The 27,819-nt window shown below is 41.5% G+C and overlaps 1 protein-coding gene across 1 annotated transcript; it reads right to left on the bottom strand.

The window, feature by feature from the left end:
* Positions 1-445: 445 nt before the first annotated feature.
* On the bottom strand, positions 446-25,939 carry Map9 (microtubule associated protein 9). The gene is made up of 13 exons (XM_051198809.1): positions 25,794-25,939; positions 24,950-25,034; positions 21,284-21,607; positions 18,533-18,750; positions 15,426-15,519; positions 12,828-13,072; positions 10,718-10,788; positions 9,273-9,441; positions 8,467-8,556; positions 7,117-7,278; positions 6,844-6,989; positions 6,533-6,665; positions 446-813 (listed from the first exon to the last, which is right to left on the bottom strand). Exons 1-13 carry the CDS (start codon positions 25,866-25,868, stop codon positions 691-693), a joined length of 1,935 nt encoding a protein of 644 aa, XP_051054766.1. The 5' UTR covers positions 25,869-25,939; the 3' UTR covers positions 446-690.
* Between the last annotated feature and the right edge of the window lie 1,880 nt (positions 25,940-27,819).

Below are 27,819 nucleotides of genomic sequence, written 5' to 3'. Positions count from 1 at the left end.
CATCAAATAGATGACTTTTGGTATTAACCAAATAACAAGCAAATTGAGATCAATTTAGAAAGAAAAATTTCAGAAGTGAGCCCATTATAGAAGTGACTATGATTGTCGGGTAAGCCTCACACAGGCAACATACACTGAGATGAAACCATAAGGCAAAGTTCTTAAAGTGACTTGCTGCCTAGAGCTCTGCAGTCTCACTGACTGTGATTCTATCTTGCACAGCAAAGATGCTGTTCTGAGCTGAAGAGCAGAATTAGAAGAAGATGCCCATCCTCCCCACGACCATTAATCCCCAAACACCAATGGAGTTGCACAGGCTTCCACAGACTGAATCGTTCCTATGATTGTGGTATCTAGAGGCATCCTTCCATTGGTGGGATTAAACATCCTTTAAAAAAGGCAGAACTCAGTGGCAGGGACCACAAACACCCCACTTTGGGAATGGTTAGGACATGATAAAACTTCATGCAACTGGGTTGTCCCAGCAATCTGATTGGCTTCTTGTCTGAGGCAGTTTATCCACACTTCAGAAAATTGCTTCTGCTAATAAAACTGCAAAGCATCTCTCTCATGCTTGGCAGAAGTTCCTGCAGGTAATTAAAACAGATTCTTCTTACCACAAATAATGAGATGAATGCTTTGAAATCCATGGGGAAAGTTGGTGAACTGATAAATCAGGAACCTGAATTGTCAAACTACTTTAGAGGTCACAGTTCTGCTTGGAGGGCTCCACGGAGGGTGTGTCTCGCTTTCAAGGTAGGAATGACGCTTCTTTTGTTTCCGTTCAATTCTTTCCTGCCTTTCTTTCCTTTCCTAAGTGGGGGGAAAGATAAAAGAAAAAAAAAAAAACAAAAAACAAAAGAGCAACAACAAAAGAACCCCAGAAAAGTCTAAGTTTATATACACTATGTGCACTTGCTATTGAATTGGATTGCTGGAAGAAAATAACTCATTGTAAGATTTTTGTATACAATTTTTAATTGGCCATGAAGGAAAGTAGCTAGGGGATGTTGCTGATTTGTATGAGCATGGACAAATTTACTATTAATAGGTATCAATGTCACATGTTGTTTGCTTGCTTGGTTTAGAGACAGACTCCCATAAGCCTAGCATCACATTCACTGTGAACTGAAGGACCCTGGACTCTGATCCTCTGGCCCCTCCTACCCCTGGCTGGGATTGAAGGAGTGAACCACCACGCCAGACTTTACCACACTTTTTTAAATGTTGAAAGTTACAGTAAAAATTATGCCCAATTAACCTCAGAAACTCACGGTTATAATCATAACACTCAGGAGGCTCAGGCAGGAGGAGTGCCACAAATATGAGGCCAGCTTGTTGGGCTGCAGAGTGAGACTTTGTCTTAAGCAGACAATGATGCTGATGACAGGAAACAGAGGGGAAGAGGAAGAATAGGAGGAGAAAGGAGAATGGGCATGGAGACAATAGGTGAAATGGAAGCCATGGGGGTACAAGCATAATCGAAGCACTGGGGAGACCAAGAAAGACGCGTATCGTATGTTGGAGGCCAGCTTTGTCCACAAAGCAGGACTCTGATTCAAAAACCCAAGCAGAACAACAGTAAGTAAGTGCGCAGTTTTGTAAGAAACATCATGATTATACGAAGTTAGCGGTGACCTTCAGAGGATGTGTTTCCAGGAGACCTGCGAGATCGACATCTGATTGTGCCATGGCAACACAGGACATTCAGATTCTTGAAAATGTAGTCTGGCATTTTATTTTTTATTGAGCTTGAGCACATTTGTTGCTCTTCCTGTGATTTTTTTTTTGTTGTTGTTGTTCAATTATTTGACTTACCTAACTGTATAGATAACAGTATTTTTAACTTTTAGTAGCTTGAATATTTTCAAATAATAAAATATTTCAAATAATATTGTTTTGGTGTGATTTTGTTTGTTATTTTTAGTGTTCACAGTGAACTGCACAATGCATTAAGAAATAATGCAGCTACAGAAAACTGTAATATTAACAACATGTGATTACCCACGGAGCACGACCTCAACTTTAGAGGCCCTGTTTCAGCTCCTTCATTTTGTCTCCCCTCTCCTCACCTTTTTGGTAGTGTTTACATATGTCCAATTTTACCAAACAACCATGAATTCTCCTAAGCAGTTGTAGCAATCGACATGCCCACCAGCAGCTACTCTGAACTTTAGATTTCTATGTTAATACTTTTCCATTAGATGGCATCACTTTACTCCTTGATGACTCTGAGCATTTAAAGGTTTAGAAGGTATGTTAGATCTGGGAGACAGGATGCACACGGAGTTATGTTTTCTTTTGATTAGTCTGATTGCTTGGAATTTTCTATTTATTGCATCAATCCTTTTTGGCATTTGTGTTTTTCTTCTGTGAAGCAAAGCTTTGAAGTCTAAATATCAAAGGAATTACCCAATAGCAATTCTCCTGCCACCACTAATTTCTGCTGCTCCTCACACACCACGCGCATCCTTACATAAAACAGGTTTGGAGGTGTCTATGGGGCTTTCATTCTTCTGGCACCATGCAGCCTTGGTTTTTGTTTCTTCATTCAAATGTCAAGCACTTAGCTTCTACTTGGGGTCAAACACAGAGTGCTGGTCAAATCAGAACACACAGACACAGACACACACAGACACACACACACACACACACACACACACACAGAGAGAGAGAGAGAGAGAGAGAGAGAGAGAGAGAGAGAGAGAGAGAAAGAGAGACAGAGAGAGAGAGAGTTTCTGATGCTCAGAAAACTTTCAAAATGGACAGGTGATGAACAAGTAAATTAATACCATAGAATCCAAAGTTGTATGTGTTTCTATGAAACAAAGACAAAAAGGGTACTGTATTCCCACACAAAAGTGGATTAAAAGAACATTAATCAAGTGGCACATGTTAGAAAGAGAAAGCATCTGTAGATCCAGTGGGAATGAGGTTTCAAGCAAAGGGGTTTCAAGTGTCACAGCTCAGCAGAAGCTGAGAAAGAGTTGATGATGCTCGGGGAACCAAAGAAAAGCCACTGTGACCAAACCTTGCGGGAAGGGAGAGTGGCCCCAGATGAGAATAAAAGGATGTCAGTAGCAGCAAACCATAGTAATACACAGAATTTAACAGAAAAAAAAATGCAACTAGAGACAAAAGCAGAGGAGCAGGTAGTAGGAAAGACACAGAAGGAGGGTGTGTGTCCGTGCATGTGTGAGTGTGTGTGTGTATGTATGCGTTCTACCATCATACAGGGACAGGGAACCAAGCATCATGGTAAAAGATGGCTTGGCAAACCCCAGATTTGGCTTTGGTTGTGCTGGAGACAGTAAAGATGGAGGAGGCTGGGAAGAGCGAGGACTCCCAGGAGTGAGGAAAGCAGAACATGATGGAGCAGAGCTGGCATGGGACCCTGAGTAGAGATCCCATTGCTTGATTTTTATTTCTGATTAATTTCTATGACACATGAGGGAGATAATTCCAGGAGACAGAAAGAGTGGAGGCATGATATATTTCTGTTTTATTGCTTGAATAGAGGATTAGTGGCATTTCCCATTATTATTGAAGTGTTTGTTATCGTTCATGTTTCTCCATTATTACAGCAGGTGAATCTGGGCCGCTTCCCATTTATACTTCTTTTGAGGAAATATCCATTTAGGGGTTAATACAAAACCCAAACATTCATCCACATACATTTTACTTGGTGTCTGAACAGCACTGGCTCTTCCATCCTGAAACCTGGACTGTGTCTCTCTGACTGTTTCTCTATATGTGGTGTCCTCGCATTGCTCAGAAAAGCAGCAGTTTCCATGAGACCCTTAGACCACCCTGTCTCTGTGGGCTGATGGCTTGGGGAAGACACCAGAGTGAATGGTGGCTGTACGCATCTTTCATCAGTACATTTGAAGAGTGAGAAGAGTAATGAAAACAGTATGGCAATGTAAGATTCCCAATTACAGACGACGTTCACATGGCAAGAGGAATGAGGAGAGGTGTAAAGGCTCATAGCCGGGCTCCGTGAAAATGGCTGAACACGTGATACTCCTACTGAAGCAAAGGACAACCTTTTAAAACTTTCCAAAGGAAAAGCTGTCATTAGCTCACTTCATTGAGCTATGCTTCTTTTTCTCCAACCTACCTTTCAAGAGAACCTGAAACAACTGAGATCTTACTAGTAGATGCTGAAAAGCCAGGAGAACAAGTAGACAGTCACCACCTTCACTATCAGGTGGCAGGAATCAACAATGTCACCGTAAAAATAACCGAAAGAATTTAGAGAGGGTTTCTGTCAATTGTGGGCATCTGGGCCCCTTCCCCCCGCCCCCTGCACCATCCATTCTTCTGCCAGCAGAAAATCGAAAGTAACGAATGGGTAAGAGGGAGAGTGGGTTGACAGTGTGGTATCCACTCCCGCTCTGGGAAGCACTCCAGAGTAGAGTTTTCCTGCACTGGGCAGTGTGCTAGTGTTTTATAGGATTTGAGGAGTAGACTGATGAGGATGGGAATGTGCCAACCCACTGTAGTCTAAATAGTGATATAGAACGATGGCATAGCCACCAGTGGGAATGCGACTCCACTTTCAAGAAATTGTGGAAACAAAATAGAAAATTCTAACTTTGATATTCAGTTGCCCGAGTGGTGTTGACAACAGCCTAGACTTTTTCGATATGGGAAGCATTTCAACATTTTTAAAAGGATCAAGCGTTGCATAAGAGTTTAATGAAAAAGATCATACTCAAATACTGAGTGCTTCATTCAAATATTGTGCTTTTTAGTTTTAAAGACAGGATCCTATTATGAGCTAATACTGATCACCCAATTTTATTGTTTCTCTGCGTGGAACTGTCATGAAGCAATGCAAGAGTCTACAGATGTCACAAAGGATAATTTGTTTTTCACAGTCAGGACTCAGGTGACTCAGAGAGGATGGACACCTTTACATCACCACTTTAAGGGCATTCCTCCCCAAGAACTGGGCTGCATTTCCTCAGGGCTTGGGCTGCAGGAGAGTTCTTTAGATTGGTCTAAAGTGTTTATTCACTTTACTCCTAACTGTTCCATATATTCCACTTCAAATGAGTTCAATTTGGTCCTATATGCTCTTGGAAGTGTAAATTCTAAAATGTGAATGAAAATCAGGGAAGCACAGTGAAAAACCCTGTGAGAGAAGAAGTGTGGTGGGGGAATCACCCAGATCTACGCATGACATGAGAGGCCTCGGAAGGACACTGACTGCTACTAGAAAAATTACATATATGACGAGACCGACCAATGCAGCACAAAGGCAAAGAAACAGACCCCCGAACGCAGGGATAGATTGCAAAGACGAGCTCTTAAACCATCAGGAAGAGATGCTCTGGTTTGTAAAACACACATCCTGGGAAAGTTAAGTTGGAATCAAATATGTCTTCATGTAAGAAAATAGCTTGAGGGCAGGGCAAATGCTAATACACTGTCTGTAAAAGAATGAGACAGAGAGCCAGGAGCTTTAAACTATGGGGAAGGTCTTTCCACCTAGGTGTGAGAATCAGAGGCCAAAAGAAAAGACAGCAATCCAAAATAAAACTGGAACTGGCAGGGCCTATGATACTAGTAAACAATGACGGGCAAGCAAGAATAGAGGGGGTAGAAAAGTTGCACCTTCTAATAGAAACTGTAGGTGAATTTCCCTACTAAAGTAGCTCTTAGAAGTTAGTAAGACAAAGACAATCCAATAGAAAATGTGTGCATCTATTAAGAGACAATTTACAGAAATATGTTATTAGCATATATCTATAAATGAAAACATGAGTAAGTTCAGTCCGAGATATGCTGCTGTAGACAGCAGATTGAGATGAATCCAATTAAGTCAGATTTAAAAAAAAAAAACTGCTAGGACTGTGAAGAAATTTATAAGTGCAGGATACACAAGAATTGCCATCTACTTGCACAAAGGATAATATTTATGGCTGTCATTTATTCAAAATTAAGAAAATGAGTATTTGTTTTAAAATAGAAGAATGTATTTTGCTTGACAGTACCTAAAAGTAACCTGTTGACAATACTTACTACTCACACATCTACTAAAGGACAGCTGGATATTATGCCTTCCAACTTCCATGTTGATACCTCACGTTGAACAATGTCCAAATAAGGCTCTTTTCCTTAGCTGATCAGCATATTAAAGGAATGTAAGACATGGAGTAAGTTCCTCACCATTAGCGTCAGTGCTACTGTAGCAATGGGGATTCTGCCTTGAGGACTCTGCACCCTCAGCACACCTATCTACCTTCTATGATGCCACAGGCAAAAAGCACAGAGGAAGAATGGGCACCATGGGACAGGGATGTGGAGGGGATTCAGGCCTAGAACATGGCAACTGGTGCAAGCTCCCATGCTTTGGCCAACCTCAGAGGCACAGACAGAAAGGAGAGGCTGTGGGAGACTCTGATCTGCAGAGGAGGAGAAGCTGAGCTCAACAAGAGACTCTCCAGAAGAACAGAATGGGAATGAGAAGCAGACAAGGAAAAAGTCAGTTAAAAAGGAAAGCTCATTTGCACACAACACCTACCAGCCACTTTTCGTATTCACTGATGGCTTGCTTGTCTTTGTCTTTCTTCTCTGCTCTCTTTAGCTCTTCCTTTCTTCTCTCGTTTATTTTCTCCTTTTCCTTTTGCTTGAGAAGGGCTTCCTTTTTTTCAGTCCTGTGTAGGAGAACATGAAACAGTGGGAAGTTACAGGAGAACGTACACTAGAGTTGCCCTAATGTAGCTTCGGAAGCAGTGAGAATGAGAGGGGTGAGTAGACCTGTAAGCAGTTAAGTCCTAGGAAAGCCCCAGGTATTAGCCTGAAACTCCCAAACGTCGAATCATGCAGGATTACCATTTTTCAAAAGCAGTTAAATTGTCTTTCTTTTTCTCTGCAACCGTTTCTTCTTCTTTCTGTTTCTTTGCTCTTTCATATTCTTTCTCCTTCCTGGTCTTCTCTTTCAGGTATTCCAGCTTTTTCTCTTTCCATTTTTCAAATGCCTGAAAGAGTTCAGAGTGGTTTTATACTTGCCGCGACTTTTCTGAGATCAGCAAAAGTGCAATGGATCCTTCCTTCACGCACAAGAATTGCGAACAACTGAGATCATCCAGGGCCTGGGGTACTCACTTGCAGGGCCTCGTCTTTCCTCACAGCGTTTTCTTCTTCCGTCTTCCTCTTGTTTTTTTCCTCTAGCCTCTTCTTTGCAGCTATTTTCTTTGCTTCTTTTTCTTTCATAGCCTTCCAGGCCTCGAATGATGCTAATGCTTCCTCTCTCTTAGCTGCTTTTTTCTATTTTGATTTAAAATAAAATGGCATACATCTATGTGTCTAGATGGGAGTACAGGTATAGACACAGATACACAAATATGTATTTGTCTTTAATCTCCCAACAGTTGTCATACAAAGAAGTTACAAAGCAGGTAATTTATTTAGAATTACTTGGACAAGTTGATCTACAAAAGTTATTGACTGCTTTTTAGGATGTCAAAACACTTATCAGGTATTGGCTCCTTTTGTATTCATGAGAGAGAAGCATCTATTGACTTTGGAAGTAGGCACAATACATGTTTTCAAAATAAACTACAACAGACTAACTGGTACTATAAAATGTTTAATTAAAAAAAAGAGATGAAACTTAAAAGATTATAAGGTAACGTAAGTTGCCCAAGGCACACAGTGGGAACAGGTGCTTGGCTTGAATATAACATTCTTATAACATATACCAAATGTCACGTAACAGAAATACACTGTGAAATGTGTAGGGACAGTACTGCAGCTATGTGACAAACTTACTCTCTAACCTTATTAACGCCAATATTTGGCCTCAAATACTGTTCAACCTTAGAAACAGACTGCATCATTTAGGTGAAATAATTCAGAAGCAAAATTATGGTAAAATGGCACAGAGGCATTCAGAGGCACAGCCCCCGGAGGATGCCCCACAGAGAGCTGACTGGCCCCAGTGTTGCTCATTTTAGGAGTATTTCCCTGTCGATCTGCTTTTTGTGAGGATCAATACAAGGAAGCAAGAAGAAAGATCTGAGCACATTGTGGGCTCTTACACAGGTGAGAGGGGCAAAGTGAAATCACAGGAAGGGCTGGACAAGAGTCTCAGGCAGTGAAGGGTAAAGTGGGTCAGGAGCCATAGCAGGGGTCAGCGTGGAAGACACAACAGCAAAACTGACTGCCAGTATACACTGTGTTCTCGACTGAACTCTAATCAACATCAATTTCTGAGACTGAATTTGGTGGTCACACAAATACTAAGTTAATAGTAAGCCCTGCTGTGTCTAGCCTATGCATATGAAACTTTAAATGTGTATGCATTTTATGAAAAAGTTCACTTGAAACCAAAGTGAAGAAATTAAATCAGAAATCAGTTCTTTTATGTATACATTTTATCACTTAAAGACAGTACATTTGGTAACAAATCTCCAGAGATCTTTCACTGACATAAAGTTCTTTCTTTTATGATACCTGTTCATTTTGGATCCTTAAGTTTTCACTTTCAATTCTTTTTATTCTGTGCATTTCATGTAAATACACATTTTTCTTTTCTAACCACTCCTGTGAAATTAAAAACAACAAAAGGTTAGATGTTACTACATAGGCCCAAATGATGTAGAATTCTTATCTAATTTTGAAGTATTTGTTTAAAGTTTAAAAAATAAACAAAGAAATTTATGTGTTGTCTAAAATAGTATTCTTTTTCCAGTGATATTTTAAAGATGAATATTGCTGTTTAAGAAAATCTTATGTATATTATCTTTCTTATGTTGTAAGATCTCAATGATTTAATATAATGGTTAAGTATATCAACATTTTATATTGAAATTCAAGTATAAGATTTTCCAAAGGAAATTATATTCTGTGTAACAAAACAAAAAAGATGTTTCTTGAAACTTTGGGGAAAAAAAAGAAAAGAAAAGAAATCTTAGTCTGGGGGAAATCTTTGTCTCCAGAAAGAAAGTTTAAAAAATTGATCATTAAAAGATAAATTTTCAGAATAAATAGGATAAAATACATGTAGATTTTATAATAAACTAGCTCTCTGTATTTCCATAAATTGTAATAGTATCTTCTCTTTCTTTAAAAACATTTTTATATTTTAAAAAACAAAATGTAGCAACAAATAATTCAGAAAACCCTCAGGATTGCTCACACACTTCTAAAAAAGCAGTCTTTCCCAATGACAGTGAGTATCCAGTGACCATTATAGATGGTCATGTTATTGACCTTGTGGAAATGATCAATTCTTGGTTAAGAAATATTTTCCATTTTACCTGATAAACAGCTGCCCTTATGTGATCAGCTTTGTCTGGCTCTATGCTTTGCTTCCGTGATGGCTTCTGGTCCAAGACTTTCAAAGTCCCTAAATAGTGAGAAGAGGTAGCTGCAGACGGACTTCTCCTTGTGGGACCAGATTTCTTTAAAAACTCAGAGGTCATCAGCCTGGAAAGTTCCAAACGGACCAAGAGCAAGTGAGGCAGAGCTGCCAGACACACAATTATCAATTATTTCCTGTAAAATGGCATTCTAACACCAGTTGAGGCTCCTCACACCTATAATGCCACAGTCAGGAGGCCAGCTTGATATACACAGCAGGTTCTATGTTACCCTGGGCTAAGTGTGGGACTCTGTCTCAAAGAAACAAAATGAAGAATGAATGAAATGAATTATACTTACTTTCAAAATAATCCAATCAAGAGTCATGTTTTCTTAGTTCTGCTAACATAATTTAAACTTTGTAACTTTGAACTATAGTTCTTGTCTTTGGTACTTATAGAGGCTTTTAAAGAAACACAAACCACATCTTAAATTACAGGAAAACCACCAATAAAAGTAGGTTTGAATCACTTTTTGAATATGTTATTGTATTATTCTGTTACTTGATATACTCTATGAATTTAAAAGAACAGGACCCCATATTTCAGGTATTTATGGGAAAATCTGGCCCATCTTGTCTTTTGGTGAATAAGGTTTACTGCATGGCAGCTCTAGTCACTCATTTGCATATTCTCAACCCTCTTTTAGACTGTAATGGCAGAGCTGAATGCTTAAGGCAGGGGTAAAAATGGCTCATAAAATGACTTACTGGCCAAAGTTGGCCGGCCTGCTACATTTGACTAATAATAAATAGTTTAAATGAATCAGAAGGTTTTCAGAATACAGATGCGTCAGGAACACCGATCAAATGGATTCTCAGCCTATAGTTTATTATTACTATTTGGTTTTATTTGTGACAGGTGTAACTATGTAGGTCAAGCTAGCTTTGAATGTATAACAATCCTCATGCTTCAGCTTCCTGTGTGCTGGATTACAGCACAGGTATGTGCCACCATGGCTAGTTTAAGATTCTGATCATTTTAGTAAACTCATTTAGGGCCTGGAAACTGTCATTTGTGTGTGTGTGTGTGTGTGTGTGTGTGTGTGTGTGTGTATGTACGTGTGTACTTGGGAGCTTTAGCCAAGCAGCTGTGTAGTGAGATAAGAGAAAAAATAAAAACACAGCTAGAGAGAAAAACCCAAAGAATACTGGATAAATGGAGATTTTTCTATGCAAGAGTGAAACCAACTAAGAGTTTTCATCATGAGATATCTATCCCATCTGACAATGGAAACCACTAAAAACACCATGACTGCAAGTGAAATTTGTTTCATGGATACTAGATTAAGTTGAGTTTTACTAGAATGTAAGCCCATACATGATGAAGTTTGTAACTTTTACCTGCCAGAGGCACTGGATACTCTATTGTTCACTGGCTTTTTATTCTTCCTGTTTTGGTCTTCATTTGTTTTCTAGTAGATGGAAAACACAAACACGGATCACTCACCATGATTACAGCAGGCTGGGAAGCAAAACTGAGGAACAGTAAGTGACTAGAGTGGAGTTGAGGGGCTGGGGAGGGGCTTGCAGGCACAGTGGGGAGAGCGGAGGACAGAGTGTAGGTCTATAGAAACAGAGAAAAGCACAGATATTTATCTGTGGCTAACACACACACACACACATACACACACACACACACACACACACACACACACACACACACACACACACGGAGCTGAAGCTCTGTGACACAGGAGAGGTGTACAGATGTCATTCTCATGTCCAGCGTGGTGGTTTGAAAAAAAAAAAGGACCGTAAAGGGAGTGGCACTATTGGGAAGTATGGCCTTGTTGAAGGAAGTGTGTCACTATGGTGGCGGGCCTCGAGGTCTCTTTTGCTCAAGCTTCCCTCAGTGTAACACTGAGACCATTTCCTGTTGCCTGCAAGCTGTAGGACTGTCAGCTATTACTCCAGAACTATGTCTGCCTGCACACTACCACGCTCCCTGTTGTGAAGATAATGGACTGAACCTCTGAAACTGTAAGAGTCACCCCGATGAAATGTTTTCCTTACAAGAGTTGCCATGGTCATAGTGTCTCTTCACAGCAACATAAACCCTAACTAGATGCCCTTAGAAGCAACAAATAAACTATAATGTGTGTGTGTGTGTGTGTGTGGGGTGTTACTGGGTTCAAAATAGGAAGGACCATTCAGTCAGCAGAGCATGAGAATAAAACCCAAAGTTCACCTCAAAAGAAAGATCCTGAGCTTATTATTGGGTATAAAAATGTGCTTTAATTTAGACTCATTCCTAGTTTAAGATCCCATCTATATTTTATAAAAGACCCCTTTGACACAACTGAGGTACTCCACACGGAAGGGGCTGGGCTAGCAGAACAGTGATGGTGCCAACGTGAGCCCAATCACAGATGTGAAGCAGTGGTCCTAGGACTTCATGAACCTCCCTGGTATGGTTTGATCACTTTGGCTTGTGTGTTACGTAAGCCGGTTCTCAGCCAATCACAATGGATAGACATAGACATTCCAGTCAGACTCTGGGATAGAGTAAGACTAAACTCAGAAGAAATAAAGACTGCAAGGGCTGCACTGTAAATTGTAAAAGCATGGTACTCTGATGTATTGTATCGTGGAGTAAAATTATCCCAGAAAACATAAATCTATTCCTAACAATATAATCACGTTCCTGATGATGGCCCTGTTCACCCCTTTAAACACTTTAAAACAACAACAACAAAAATCTTCCTTCTCTTTGTCTTTCTCTCCCTCCTTCCAGCTGTTTCTCTGTCTCTGCCTCTGTCTTTGTCTCTCAGTAGGGTCTTACACAGCTTAGACTGGCTTGGAACTCACTATGTAGCCAAGGTGCTCTTCAATGCTTCCATTGAAATTGTTTATGTTTTGAAGGGATATTAAAATTTCACCAGTGTAATATCTCCAGAGCTGTTCTAGATAGTTGTATTTTAACGATCTGATCTATAGAAACCCATTGTTGTGGGAGTTCTTTCCACCAGTAGCTTTGGGGTCCTGACATGAGGACATGGCTGGGGTGCTACACAGGACTGAAAAGCTGGAGCAGAGGAGGAAGCTGTGCTCTCCCTTGCTCTAGCTCATGCCTGGTGGGGCAGTGAGCGATCAGCCGAGGCTTCAGCCTTACTCTGTATCTGTGAGTCTGTCCTTTTTCACTGCACCCCTTAATAAATCAGTTTTTCTTCCTCTGTGAGTTCGCCTATGTAGAGATGCATATACCATGGGGTTATCAAATACTTTAAATTATATTATTATGCCTGATAGGTTCCTGTGAACACTTGGCTTCATTGTGCCAAGTGCAAGCTTTCCTTGAAACTGAAATTCAATTGAATTAAGGAACATTTACTTAAACACACAAAAGATGTGCTCAACACTGACATACAGATGTGAGGACAAAAATAAGATACTTGAAGGTTCTGTTTTGTGTGGGAAGCTGCAGAGCCAATGTGACACATTACAGACATACCTTGGTCGGCTCTGCCATCTCGGTGGGTGTTATAACACTTGGGGAAGTGGAGAGCGGTGGGTCAGCGGTGAAGTCCTCATCTGTAAGTCCAGCCTTGTCTCTCTCTTCCTCATTGTCATCAGCAGCCACCTCACCTGACCTGGGCTTCTCAAGTTCAGGAGTAACAGAGTTGACCAGAACTGAATTTTCTTCATTTTCATTGGATATCAAGGAATCCCAGCTTTCAGTAGGTTCCCCAACCTGATCTGTTTGGAAGCAAAGAGACGTCACCAAATTCTTCTGATTCTACACAGGGTACGTACGACAGATTCATTTACTATCATTCAAATGAGTGTTGTCATAACTGTTTAAAGTGTGTGTGTGTGTGTGTGTGTGTGTGTGTGTGTTAATATGAATGCAGATTCCCTTCTCAGAGGCCAGATTCAAAATTGCTAATAGCTGGGGTTACAGGCAGTTGTGAGCTGCCTGATGTGGGCACTGGGAATAGACCTTGGGTCCTCTAGAATTGCACTAATATGTTTTCTTAACTGCTTATTCTCTCTTTTGGAAGCAGGGTGTACTATAGCTGAGGCTGGCCTTGAACCCCTAAACCATCTTTCTTTAACTCCCAAGTGCTGGAATGATAAGCTTCTGTCATGATGCCTGGCTATTATCTCTTTTTTCCTTATAAAATAAACACAATGAAAACTATTAAGTTAAATGAACACACTTGATCTATGAATGCAAAAATGCCTATTCGATCTAACATTTGACAAGCCTCATACTTCGAAAACCCAGCATATGCATAATTAGAATGGAATAATTACCCCCAAGTAAGAGAGAGCATATGGATATGCAAGTCAAGTAACCAGCAACCTAGACCATGATACCCATCCATTTAAAGCTAAGAGAGCCTGCTGGGAAAGCAGGCTCAGTGGCATTGCAGCTAGTGAGCTGCCTGGATGGGGAAGGAAGCACAGACTCATGTAATTCATCTTATGCAGACATCTAGCCAAGCTCAGACCAGCTTCCCTCCTTCATTTCCTCATCATTTCACATGAACAGCACCAAGGTCTGGCCTACTGCACACCCGGGACTCTTCAGCATAGGCCTTAGCTCCCCATAAGGAGACTAAGCTTGGCTTTCTCAGAATTGCTTCTATTTATACTGACTCTATGACACTCCGGGACATCCAACAGAAGGAAACACAGCAGTTGCTTGAATGACAGTCAACAGAAAAGCCAGCAATCCCCGTGTAATAGCCATTTTGATTGCCACCAAGATCTAACTTATAGTTACTGAAAAGACTTAATTCTGCTGCTTTCATTATGGCTATCTGGGGGGAAGATTTTGGGGGAGTAACTAAGTTTCAAAATCACTTCATCATCACAGTTGCTCTGTTTGAATCTGATGAGCATCCATGACTCAGTCCATTACTGGAATCTTTGGCGCTGTGAAAAGAACAAGGACTTAGGAGCCCAAGTCAGACTATGTCTCCATCCTGACCTTAAGTATGTGACTCAACAGCTCTGCACTTCATTTTTTTTTTTAATCTGTAAAATGACAAAAAATTGCACTACATAGTAAGTATTGATCCTTGTTTACCTCTCTAATGCTGTGATAAAACGCTGAATAAAACCAACTCGGGAAGGAAAGGGTTTATTCGGTTTACATGACATGCTCACAGTCCTTTGTTGTGGGAAGCCAGGGCAGGAGCTCAAGGCAGGATGTGGAGCAGAGCCCATGGGGGACCACCATTTACTGGCATATACCTCATGGCTTGCTCAGCTTGCTTTCTTATACCACTTAGCCATCTTCCCAGAGGCAACATCACCCACACCAGGCTAGTTCTTAGCACATACATCATTAATCAACACAATGATCCATGACAGGCGGAGCTGATGGAGGCATCCCCTCAACTGAGATTCCCTCTTCTGAGACAGGTCTAGGTGTATGCCACGTTAACTAGAATTAACCAGCATAGCACTTAAGGAATGCCAGTCCCATGCTACAGTACCTGAAATCAGCTCCTCTTTTTGGCTGTATCAAGCTACAGGTGCTCCAACATTAACAAGGGAAATGACATTACCAATCAATGCATGCTTCATATTTAACATGCACTTACTCTGGGAGTAGACTCAGGGCCTTCTAGGTATTAGTAATTTTTAAAATTCTCACAACCGCATGAGATAGATGATTCTCAGGATAAATTCACAGGCCCAGAGAGGCTTGCTATTCTGTCCATCTAGGTCTGGATAAAAAGTCCAGGTGGCCATTATGTTGTGTTATCTGCATGATTATAGCACCAAACACATAATACAGGTTCCCCTTAAATGATCATTCCAGTTGTCCTTGAGACTTTGCTGGAGGCATAAAGACTTTAACACTTAATTTTCACAACAGCCTTATGAGACAGGTAACTACAATAAGCTGGAGAATCAGAGGCATTGGGAAATTAACTTCTCTGCTGTAAAGTCACCCAGTCAATTGCATCTTCAGGATTAAAACTCATACAAAAGCAAACATACCTTTTCCCGTAAATACACAAAATACAGTTTTGCTTGCAGACACTGAGTAATACAGAGTACACAAACAGGGGATTGTAATAGGTGTGACTACCTTTTATGGATGCCTTTTCCTGAGATCCTGGTGAGGTGCAATTTGCAGGGCTTTCTTTGAGGGACGATGAGGTCAGACTTTGTAAGAGTGAGTCCTATCAAGAAAAGTATTTACCATATAAGGTTAGCCCCAAGGACTCCCAGAGGCAACAAAGTCATTAAAGCTGTCAGTGCTGGAAAGTTGGCTCAGAGGTTAAGATTGCTTCCTGCTCTTCCACAGGACCCCAGCTCAGTTCCCAGAACTGATGTGGGCAGCTCACAACTGCATGTAACCTCAGCTCCTGGGAATGGGATACTCTTCAATCCTCAACAGTACCAGCCAAACTATCAGGAAGGAAAAAACAGGGGGCAGCAGGACAGCTCAGGAGATAGAGAGCTTGCTGCACAAGCCAGACCGCCTAAGTTCAACTCCCCTAGCCCATGTAAGGCCGGAAGATCGAAGTTCCACAAAGTTGTCCTCCGTCCTCTTCAGGCAAGCCACAGCATGCACAGAGGCAAAAGACAATCAAAACTGGTAACTAAATGCAATGTAAAACAAAACAGAAATATGATAGAAGAAAAAAACAACCATCCAACCAACCAGACAAACAAACAAACAAAAAAAAAAATCTAAGGATCTAAGGGCACAGACCTCTCCACAAAGAAGTTTCCAATCCCAAACAGTTTAACTGGTGAACCTTGTAATTTAACTTTTCATAACTGTGTGTTTCACAACAAATTTCTAGCAAATAAGAGAAGACACAGGCACACAAACACAATAACACAGTAAATAACCCTATCTAACATTTAAGCCTGATAATAACATCTTAAGGGAAAAAAAAAAAAAACCACTCATACAATAACAACGACCTTCACACATGTATAGATGGAAGGTTTCACAAAAAAGTAAGATATCAAAACACAAAACTTAAAATGTCTTGGCCGATCAGGCTTTAAGGCAGTAAAGTGTGTGATTGAGATGCACTTTAGTTATACACCCAGGTATGCACACTGAGGAAAGGCAAGAGGAAGATGCAGAGAGGAAGCTATTGCAGCTCGCTCTCTTGCTCGCTCCACATCTGGTGTGGTATTCACAGGACTGAGGCAGAGTGTGCACTAAGTGAGAGCTCACAAAAGATGAAGGGGCTTGAAAGCCATTGAACACACTTGGAAGTGATGAGTGAAGAAACAAAAGTTACACACCCAGGGAAGAGAAGGCCTGGTCAAACTCCATCGAGATCCCCACCTTGACCTTGAAGAGTCAGAGCAGAGTCAGGGAGACTTACACTGAGCCGTGGGGAACATTTGATTGTTAAAAATAGAGTGTCCAACAGGATAATAGTTCTCAATTATGGGCTATGTCAGATACCACATGAATATGTCTTCAAGGCCACCTCACATCATGGAAAGACTCCATGCCTTACAAACAAGAGGTCCAACACAAAGCACAGATAGAGGAAAGCAGTCTGGAACAGTGCCACCCCTGAGACAGGGTGTGGCTGAATATGTTCCTGTTAGATTGTTGCCATAGTGTGACACAATTTAAAAAAAAAAAAAAAGAGCACATACATATATCACATTTTAAGTCAGGGGACATGAAAATCTAAGGAAACATTTACAGTTAAGGATCTGTACCTTGGGCTGAAGAGATGGCTCAGTGGTTAAGAGCACCGATTGCTTTTTCAGAAGACCTGGGTTCAATTCCCAGCACCCATCCACATGGCAGTTCACAACTACCTACAACTCCAGTTCCAGAGGGGTCCAACACCCTCACATATGCAAGCAAAACATCAATGCACATGAAGTAAAAATAAATAAGTCATTAAAGAAAAAGAATCTATGTCTGTATAAATGGAGCTCCCTTCCCCAGTTTGCGTCCACCCAGAGTTCATCATTTTAAGAACCATGTTTGCAGATGTAGTCAAGATGAGGGCATACTGTCCTAACTCTGATAGGGTTTGTTTTGGAAGAAGGAGGAAATGGAGGCACAAGGCTTGGTGATGAAGGCAGAGTGGTAGGATGTGTCTTTGGACCAGGAAGGGTCGATGGCTATTGGCACACTGGGAAAAGACAAGAAGAAAGGCCTCTCTCACGCCTTAGAGAGAATGGCCTGACATCTAGATTTCAGAACTGGGAAAGCTAATTTCTTCTTTTGTCAACCTCCCTGCTAGCAGCAGCTTGCTCCAGCAACTACAGGAAACCAGTACAACATTCAATTGAGTAGGTAATTGTATTAAATCCATCAAATCACTGTTCCAGTTCCTCTCTTGATTTTCCCAAACATATTAAGAACTAGCCAGAGGAGCCACAAGTGAGATCAAAACCAGCATCTCTAGAGCAGATGTGGCTCTTTAGCAACATCTTGACACTCAGGGTACAGATGTGTCCCTTCATCACCCCCTGTGAGCAGGTCCTGCCACCCACACTGCAGATGAGTGGAAAGTGGAGGAGGCCCGGACAGCCTGCTTGAAGCTCATCTTCCATCATCTGCCCAAGAAGATTATGGGAGACAATGTTCTTTTCTGAGAAATGAGCTGGAAGCTGGCTTTTCACAGAAAAAGACAAAGTGAGGTGAGAGGTGGTCTCCCTGGTGACACTGAAATCATAACTTCTCATGGAAACCTGGGGATGTACCAAGTCTCACAGAGTACAGACTAGTACCCTGAGAGTGAGTCCAGCCAAATGAACTGAACTGTCTTTAGCCAAAAATTACATCAGCAAAGACAAATAATCACATAAATTATAATTCAAGATAGGCAACACTACAAATACCCAGAAAAACAAAATTATTTTAACATTTTACCTCTTCTGAAACGGATGTATCTCATTGTAATTGCTATAATTGCTATGGGTATACCTTTCTAGTGGCATGTAAAATCATGCTACTTTTACAGTCAAGGGAATTTTAGGCTCTGTGGAATCTAGTATACAAACAAACAAACAAAACCCAATGAGAGCTCTTTAACAATTGCAAAAGAAAATGCAAATGCAACATACATATACACACACATGTGAGCCCATGCACAGACACACACACACACACACACACACACACACACACACACACACACGAGATGGGTCTGAACTAAAGAACAAAAGAACAACTCAATAGTTGCACATGATACCAACCTCGAGATCAAGGTTTTCGGGGTGCACTTTTTCCTCAGTTTCCAACTCTGTGCCATTCTGCTTTGGAAGGGAAGGCGTGGTGGCAGAGTCTTCACTCAGAGACTGTTCTTTGTCATCTGGTCTTCCCCCCTCCTCTGTGGGGCTGCTCTTTTTTATACTTCTGGGCAGAGGTGAAGGCTTAAAGTGGTCATCTGCTTCACAACTGCTGCTGTTTTCTCCTGTAAAGGAAACTTTCAGCTGAGTGTGTGAAACTGACCTGGGCTTCGGCTGCCCTTCTGGAGAGGCCGCAGAGCCCGGAGCATCGGGAAAGCACACACTTCTCCACAAGCTCCAAAAAAAAAAAAGCACAGGTTCCATAATCAAAATCTAAAAATATTGTTGTCATCCTGTAGTTAGCTGGTCTAATTTAGTTTTATAAAAAGCTAATTTCAATTTTCTGAGTTCTCTTAGTATCAAAAACATTTCCCAAACATAAACCATCACACAACCTTCCCTCTGGGAAATGAAACCTCTGCAGAAGCCAGACCCTCCATACAACACTAGCCCTTTTAACCATTCATCAACAAGGTCTCCATCCAAGGACTTTGTAGGTAGAGAAAATATGAGATTCTAAATAAGTAAAATGACAAAATAAAGGTAAGTGCTATTACAATCATGCAGAAAGTAATGCTCGGCTTCAAGGTCCAGGAGGCCTCTTGCTGAAGGAGAGGATGCAAAGATGACTTGCTAAAGAAGTAGGTTCCTTGGCTGTTATTGTGGTACCAAGTGGGCTTAGCACTCAGCGGTTCTGTGGTACAGAGTGTGCTTAGCACTCAAGAAAAGTTTAATGCCCAGCATCATAAATACAGAATAGAAATTTAAAAAAGCAAACGATTGATTTAGAGGGCATGGCTAAAGCCAAGAAGTACATTCTTTTTGAAATGAATGAATCCGCTATGTATTCATCCATTCATCTTAATCCTTCATGACTTCTCTGTGCCAGGTACTTTTCAGGACCTCCAGCCTCAGTTTTTACCCTTCAAACAGAAGGATCCAACAACTTAAGTGATTTTAGGCCGCAATTCTATTTCCAATAATACTGTCGAATTCTCAAGAAGAAAAGTAAGTTCTATTCATTTGAACTGCCTTGCTTCAAACATAACAAGATTATATACTTAGATGGAAACATTGAAGAGGATTCTGCTGCCACCTTGTGGTTGCAACATAGTATTGTCTTGCTCATTTTAATTTCATCTTCAGCTTCCCCACCCACTTTTCCCAGCAATTAAAAGGTCTAGTTTTTTTCAGCCCATGTCTATGTAGTGCAGGCTAGCCTCAAACTCACAGCAATCCTGATGCCTCATCATCTAGAGCGATAGGACTTCATGTCTGCATTAACACAGCAGGCTCTAGCAGAGCTTTAAAATGGAGGAAGTGGAGAATTGATTGACACCTTCGTAAACTGGTAATTATACACATCCAGCTGATCCAGACTAATTTTTGCTGTTGTATTCATATTTTTTCTCTGACTTCTGTTTTTCCTTTATTCATTTATTTCTCTGGCTGGACAAAGACTTTATCAGTATCCAATATTCTCAGTCCTCATATTTTCTTAATAACTAAGTTCATCTATGTTCCTTTCTCTCTGTGATCCCATCCCTACAGCTGAAAGGCTTGGGTTAGAAGTGAGTTCAGGTTCCTGATACTGACTGCTGACATTTGATGACATTTTACAGTTACTTCAAAAGATTCTCTAAACAATACTGTGGGACAGGAAGCAGGAAAAGCAGGTTTTCACTCCTACTCATGAAGTGGCTGAAGCCATTTGCCCAAGTCACACACAACTAACATGTGGCAGCGTTTTTAACCAGTGTCTTAGACACTTTTCCAGAGGTCCCTGCTGTACTTTTGTCCTTCTAAAGTTCCTAGAGTTATTAGGGAGGGAAGGACCATTCCTTCACACACATCTGTAATGAAGTTTCATTTGACGTCACCCGTGCCATCTACCATGGTAAGTATGAAATATCTGACAGCACTACAGGCGACAGTGTGATGGCAGGGGGATTTTATGCAGCTCGGCATCAGATAGTTCTTCCTTTATAAAACAGAAAGAAAGATGACCAGGAGACACAGTCGCACTGCATCTTCCACAGGCTCCCGGAGTACCACATGGCTGTACTCTATCCCTCCTCCCCAAGGTCACTTGTTTAGCAGATTAGTGGAGAGTACTATAGTACTTCCCAATCACACCAGGAAGCTACCATCAGGAAACTAGATTTTGGCTGATAGTCCCATTCAATAGACCAAAGAAAGATTCTGTTTTCTTAAGAAGAGTCTGGAAGCTTCATTAACAGCAAAAGCCAAATACTGGTATAGAAACACTTCCATGCTTCGTGGACCTGAACTTGAACCTAAGGCCTTGTGCATGCTAGCCTCCTTACACCCCCAATTTGTAGATGACTGTTTTCATCTTGGAAACACGTGAAGATTAGAATAGATTCAATGCAGCCCCATATCCACAAACAGAATTGAAGCTAATGAGCCAGAAGTTTGGGAGCTACATCTGTGGGGGACCTCAGCAGCTCTGGCTTTCTCTCAAGCCCCAGCACAGATTCCAGAGTGAATATGCATTGGGCTTTTGTGCCTATGGTTACTAAGGTATAGCTGGAAAGCTGGAAAGGTAAATACTAGTTACCATAAAATAGCACTGTGTGACAGGTTATCTTATAACAAATGTTCTGCTAATGTAATTACAGTAATGTCCTAAGTTACCTGACAGTGTACTTCCTTTGATGGGAAGGGCTCTGGGCTTCGGCTTTATTGTGATGATCTCTTTTCCAACTTCTTGATCATCATTTTGGGATTTGGAAAAGGGGTTTTCAGTCCTACTGTAGTGGACATCAGGTGGCACGTCTTCACTGTTCTGTGTGACATACTCCTGCCCATCTTTGGCTATCTCACTGTTGACTTTCTTGGTTTTCAAAAAAGACAGTTTTGGAGAACTCTTTTCCTCGTCATCGGATATGTGAAAATCATTCGCTTTTTTCCTAACTAGATTTTCATCTGTTGAGGTATCTGAAAATTCACCCAAAGAAACTGAAAAACAAAGAAAAGGTGAATTCAAGAGTGTATCTTAAAATTCTAAAGGCTATATTCCATTTCTTTGAAAAGCAGCTATCTTCAGGAAGAGAAAGGACTATAAATTAATCAACAACCCCAATGAAGTACATATTTACTTTGTAACTCTTGAAAACAGCTAATCTAGGCACACTATGTTGGTATTCATGAAATAAAATTTGAGTTTCACCAACATATTAAAATTATTTACCAAGTGCCTACATCACTGTGTTTATTCTGGGTTATGTTCCTCAAAGGTTGCTCAATGTAGCACCCACCCCAAAATACTGAGGTCTAATAAAGAACACCAGCTTAACAAGACACACGTGACTTAACAACTATTCAGAATATTTTTACAGGAACATTTATTCAGTGACTATTACAAAGTAGCACGTTTAATTTCTTTATGCTTATACCTGAAACCTAAAGTGGAATGTTTTACTCACTTAATAGAAATCAAGTTAAACCAAAATAGTGGATATTTCAACATGGAGGGTCTATTTTTCAAAATGACCAGCCCACTTTGGTGGTTTGAATGTGAATGTTTCCCATAGCCCAGGTACTTGAACACTTGTTGGTCCCCGGTTGGTGGCAGCGGGTGGTGAGAGGGTGCTGCCTTGTGGAGGAAGCAGGTCACTGAGGACAGCCTTTGGGAGCTCACAGCCTTCACCCACTTCCAGCTTGCTCTCTGCCTCCTGTCTGCTATCCTTACCTTGCAGCTCCCAGCTCCTGCTACCCATGCCTGCAACTTTCTGCCATGCTGCCCCCACCACGCGGGACTCACATTTCTCTGACACCATAAGCCAAAGTAACCTCTTCTGTTAATCATTTTGGCCGTGGTGTTTTCTCACAGCAACAAAAGAGTAACTAATGCAGAGAGTGGGCTGCTGCTGTTAGAAGCCAGATCACACTGGTTTTGCAGGAATGTGGAATACCATGGAACTCTGGATTAGAATAGCATTGTAAGGAGAGCTTGAAAGTCCATTCTAGTGGGATCCTGGAAGACTGAAGTCCTGAGCATTACTGGGACTGTAGAGGGCCAGCTCAAAAAGTTTCAGGAGGAAGCGAGGACTTTAACAGCATCTGGGCTAGAGGCCATTCCTGTGATATCCTGGTGAAGAATCTGAACGCCTTCTGTCCTTGTCTTATAATCTTCCCTGAGGATAAATGTGAGGATTTTGGTTTTGTCAGTTTGACACAAACTAGTGTATCTGGGAAGAGGAAGCCACACCAGGAGAATTGCCTCCAACATAATGGCCTGTGGGCCTCTCTATAAGGCAAATTCATGATTAGTGATTGATATGGGAGGGTCCTGCCCATTGTGAGCAGTGTCATCCCTAGGCAGGGAGTCCTGACAGTGTAAGAAAGCAAGACAAGTAAGCTGAAGAACAGTAAGCCACTAAGCAGTGTTCCTTCATGTTCTCTGCCCTGACTGAGTTCCTGCTCTGTTATACCTCAGTGATCAGTTTTTATGAGGAAGCTTAAGCCACATAAACCCTTTCCTTCCCAAGTTGGATTTGGTTAATGTTTTAGCACACCAATAGAAAGCAAACCGAACACTAACTTAAAAAGCAATGGACTAATTTCTTTGACAGAGGAAGCTTGAAGATAGTGAATCTGTGGCATCGGTATTGCTGATCTTGCTTATAGGTATAGAAGAAAAATGTGTGAGGCAGCCTGGAGAGAAAAAGAGCCCTAGAAGGCTTAATGTTGCAGCACAGGCTGAAGAGATCAACACTGCTAGGGGTGGCTCCCAGCTTGGCAAAGGGACAAAGCAAAGGGTGCCCTCGGGGCAAGACCCCTCCCCCTCTAAGTAACTACATTTCCAACTGTGAAAGAGCTAAGGAATTCTGCTTCTAGAAATCAATGGGATAAAACAAACAAACAAACAAACAAACAAACAAAAACCTGTGACTCAAGGGAGTGAGAGTCCACCCCAAGCTGACAGCCAAACTTGGCAGAGTCATCCGCTTGGTAAGCACTTTGGGGGGAATTCGATTCAGATATGTGAGAGGATCATGGCTTCTCCTCCTATGGTTTGTAGAGAGATCCCTAGGCTAGACAACTTGTGGCCCAGAAGTCTCTGCTTGAAGGCCCTGAGAAGGCGAAAAACCATTGTGTGAAATTATGAAACTGAAACTTGGGTTGTGGTGGGGACCACAAGATGTTGGAGATGCTGAGCCATGAGATATCTGCCAAAGAGAGTTACATTCAGGATTAGAACCAGCCCAAAGGAGAGATGAAAAGTTTAAGGGCAGAGCCAAGTGGAGTCCCAGACACTAGATAGGAAGTTATGCGGGAGTTCAAGTTTACCCTGCTATGTCTCTTTCAGTCTCGCTTTAGTTCAGTATTTCCTCACTATGCCCTTCCACCCCATTCCTCTCTTGGGATAGTAATTCATATCCTGTCCTGTCATATGCTGGAAGCATGTAATTTCCTTTTCTGGTTTTTCAAGCGGTTACAATTAAGAGACTGCCCTAAGTCTCCAAAGTGACTGGACTTTGAAACAGTGTTGAAAATGTTAAAGACCAGGGGGATTTTAAAGTTGAATTAAATATGTTCTACATTGACCATGAGTTCCTGGGTTACAGAAAGTAGAATATGCTGGCTTGAATGAGAATGTTGCCCACAGACTCAGGTACCAGCCTCCTTGGTCCCCAGTTGGTGGCATTGTTTGGTGATCAGGTATTAGCCTGAGGAAGAAGTACATAACTGGGGGGACAGGCTTTGACAGTTTGTTTTCTGCTTTTTGTTTGCTGCCTTATTACAGAAATTGTCTCCCAGCTTCTTGTTCCTGCCATCAGGCCTTCAACTTTCACGGCTCACCTCCCATAATGGACTTGCATCCCTCTAAAACTATAAACTAAACTCTTTCTCTCTAAGTCACTATGTTTTACACCAGCAACAGAAAAGTAGCTATTGTACCACAATTCCAAGCCCAAATCTGACTGCATCAAGCATTACAAAGTGCTCCTCCGGAGCACCAATATTTGATCCTGACAGCTCTGGTTGCTGTCTAATTGTAGGATTCTTAAAATTGAACTTACAGATAAAACTACTTCCCAATACAGCATATTCATAAGGCATCGTTTTACTGTAGATATGGTAATAATGTATTTATATATTTTTAAATTTACATTCAGAAATAAGCAAAAATAATTCATAAGCTTCTTGACTATTTTGAGTGGCTTTCTAACTCATTGCACACACAATTCTGAAACTAGTGAATTCATAACCATTGTATTATCATAAGAAGTTAAGGGGGTAGTGAAATGTAACTAACGAGGCAAAACCGGTTCATTTGTATATTCCCTTTCATACCAATCTCATCACTGTCGAAGTCATCGGAGTATTCAGAACTTCTCTGCCTGGCTGACCGGGCTGTGATTGCTCTGATCAGCTCATCCTGAAATGAGATCAGTAAAATCAATTCCCACCCAAGCAGGGATGTCTTATATTTAGAAGTAATTTTTTAAAAATTCAAATTTAAATTTCATTCACCTGCATTCACTCTAAGCCTACTTTGTGCCATGTTTCCAAGTCATCAAATTCAGTGAAGAACATTGAAATTAGAGCCATCTCCTATGGGATTTGTAGTTAAACAGTAAGTGACTGCTAGCATGTGATAAATTAATTGAAGGCTACGATCTGAACTAATAATGCTAATTAATAACGGGGCATTAATGTGGATAGGATGTAGTAGAAACTGACATTTTGATAGAGGCTGGTACATTTTGAGGGAGGTAGGGGCTTGGGTTTGACAAACATGGTAGGCACACAGCCTACTACTGAGCCACACCTCGCTCAGCCTTGCAACTGGCACTTTAAGCCTACTGCAGAGATGGGCATAATCAATACTGCAAAAGTGGATGAAGAGTTTGAAACTGTAGTGATCCAACAGTAAGTATTTTTTACACTTACAACAGAAAACTGAAGTTTAGACAAAGACAGACTCTGACGTGGCTCTTTTACTTTCAACTTAGAAGTCAATACTGAAGAAAGGGTAGCCACAGAGGTGGGTGTTTTACTACTAGTGTCCAAAGTTAACCTACAACATAGCAACTCGGAAGCAAGAAGCTCCTCCCACTTCTCCCCAACCTCCCCGCAAATCAGTAAGTGCCCAGTCCTAGAACACTGACAACCAAAACGCTTTGACATATTTTACCTGAAAAGAAGTTCTCTTGGTGGCCTTTGGACTCTTGGTATATGCCAAAGTTGTGCTGAAGATTTCATCCGACATAGTGTATTCTCTTTCCTCTACTTTTATACAATTGTTGATAAATAATTGGAACAATACATTCAGCCTTTGATGGTGGCTGAAAATTACACAAATATATAAAAGAATTAGACGTTTATACATGATCGGGATACTCTATTCCTGGAATTAGTGACCTCCCTGCCAAATAAAGAGGCCTCTCTGAACACTGGCCTATATCTTCTCCTAAAAATACAAATGGCATTTTACTAATGATATGACATTCTCAAACTTGTTCTCACGAAAAGAAAATAACAAGAGAAAGTTACTGCACTACAACTATTTTAAGAATGAGTAAACTGCATGAGCATCAAATGTTGCCAAATATTTTCCCCTTTCCATTATTAAACAATATAGCATTGCATATGGCAGCATTTCTTATTTCTAGGCGAGACCAAGAGGACTGTCAGCGTCAAGGTTATATGACCCCTTCCCTGACCCAGAAAAAAAAAAAAAATGCCTGGCATATAACCGTATTCAAAAACAATGCTTAACCACAAACAGCAGCGACATTTTCCCAAGCCATCTATTTGCTCTCACACAAAAACCACACAAAGACATCTCAACCCCAGGCTGCATTAAAGTCGCTGCTTCTCGCGCGCGATGATGGAGGCCCATTCGGATCGTCGGCCACCGCCCAGAGTTCCCGGGCCGGCCAGGTGGCGTCCGTGTCCCCAGCTCCGCGCGGCTCCTGACCCAGCACGCGCCAGGCCCGCGCACACCCAGCGCGGTCCCCAGGGCTCCTCCGCGCCCCATGGCCCGCGCCTCCTGTACCCACCCCGCTCTGCTTGCGTCCCGGCTCCTGTGACCACTTGAGAACCCAGCGGCTGGGATCTAGCACCGATGTCGCTCCAGGCCAGGGCCTGGAAGTCTGTGAAAACAGGTATTGGAATAAGCAGGAGGCGGGGCAAAAGATGGAGGCGGAAGGCGGTTGCTAGGCAACAGCGTCCCCGCCCGGGAGGAAGTGACTTCCAACCCGCCTGGTCTCTTGGGTACCCAACGCCGCCTTTCCGCCTACGACGCTAGGACAACTGCACAGACCAAAGGAAGTGACATCACCGGTATAAGTGTTGGGAGCTCCGTGCGATTGCAGCCTATACGCAATGGCTGTTGCCTAGGAAATAGGACCGCCCTCTGCCATCAAGACAAGGAACCTGGATTTGCTCCTGCTCAGAAAGAGCCCTTGTTTATATGCGGGTATAGCGTGACCGTGACGCAAAGCGTCATTTTTACATCAAGGACGTGGAATCTGTGAATCTGAGCAGTGTCAGCAGACCGGACAGAGTAACGTGACGTTTGCAATCTTTGGAGCCAAACTGAATGTTTGATTCTTGGCGTTTGCAAATTAAGGTCTCTATTCTTTGATATCTTCTGAAACTAATAATTATAATGATGCCCGACTTAAAGGGTTGCTGTGAATACTGAATGCAATATGTAGTGAAATATTGGTAAGTGTCTAGAATTGCATTCGATTAATATTATATATGAGTGCTTCTTGTAACTAATGCAGTACACAGCGGGGCTTGAACCAAAGTATCCCATGTGCACACAGTAGAGAGCCTGTTTCACATCTTTGATGGAAAGTTCCTTTCTATGTTAAGCAGATAATCTATTAAAAGTCAGCCAGCAAAGCCGGCCGGTGGTGGTGCACACCTTTAATCTCAGCAATTGGGAGGCCGATGCAGGAGGATCTCTGTGAGTTCGAGGCCAGCCTGGTCTACAGAGCTAGAGGCAGGATAGGCTCCAAGGCTACACAGAGAAACCCTATCTCAAAATAACCAAAAAAAAAAAAAAAAAGAAAAAAAAAAGAAAGAAAGAAAGAAAAGAAATGAAAAAGAAAAGAAAGAAAATTGTCAGCCAGCAAATAAAAATGGGCAAGTAGGCTGGAGGACAATGTACTGCTGAAGGAATCAAAATCGTTGTCATTTAATTATCA

This window comes from Phodopus roborovskii, unplaced genomic scaffold (assembly GCF_943737965.1).
Source record: "Phodopus roborovskii unplaced genomic scaffold, PHOROB, whole genome shotgun sequence".
NCBI classification, from domain to species: domain Eukaryota; kingdom Metazoa; phylum Chordata; class Mammalia; order Rodentia; family Cricetidae; genus Phodopus; species Phodopus roborovskii.
Note: the sequence above shows the minus strand (reverse complement) of the source record. Positions and strands in the feature narration are given on the sequence as shown.

Bases quoted from the DNA above. Each gene is read 5' to 3' on its own strand.
- Map9 (XM_051198809.1), bottom strand. From the start codon at position 25,868: ATGTCGGATGAAATCTTCAGCACAACTTTGGCATATACCAAGAGTCCA. The intron at 18,751-21,283 runs GTAACTTAGGAC...TTTCCTTTACAG, and splicing joins CAAAGGAAGTACACTGTCAG to GAGAAAACAGCAGCAGTTGT. The intron at 6,666-6,843 runs GTAATCCTGCAT...TCTCCTACACAG, and splicing joins TTAACTGCTTTTGAAAAATG to GACTGAAAAAAAGGAAGCCC.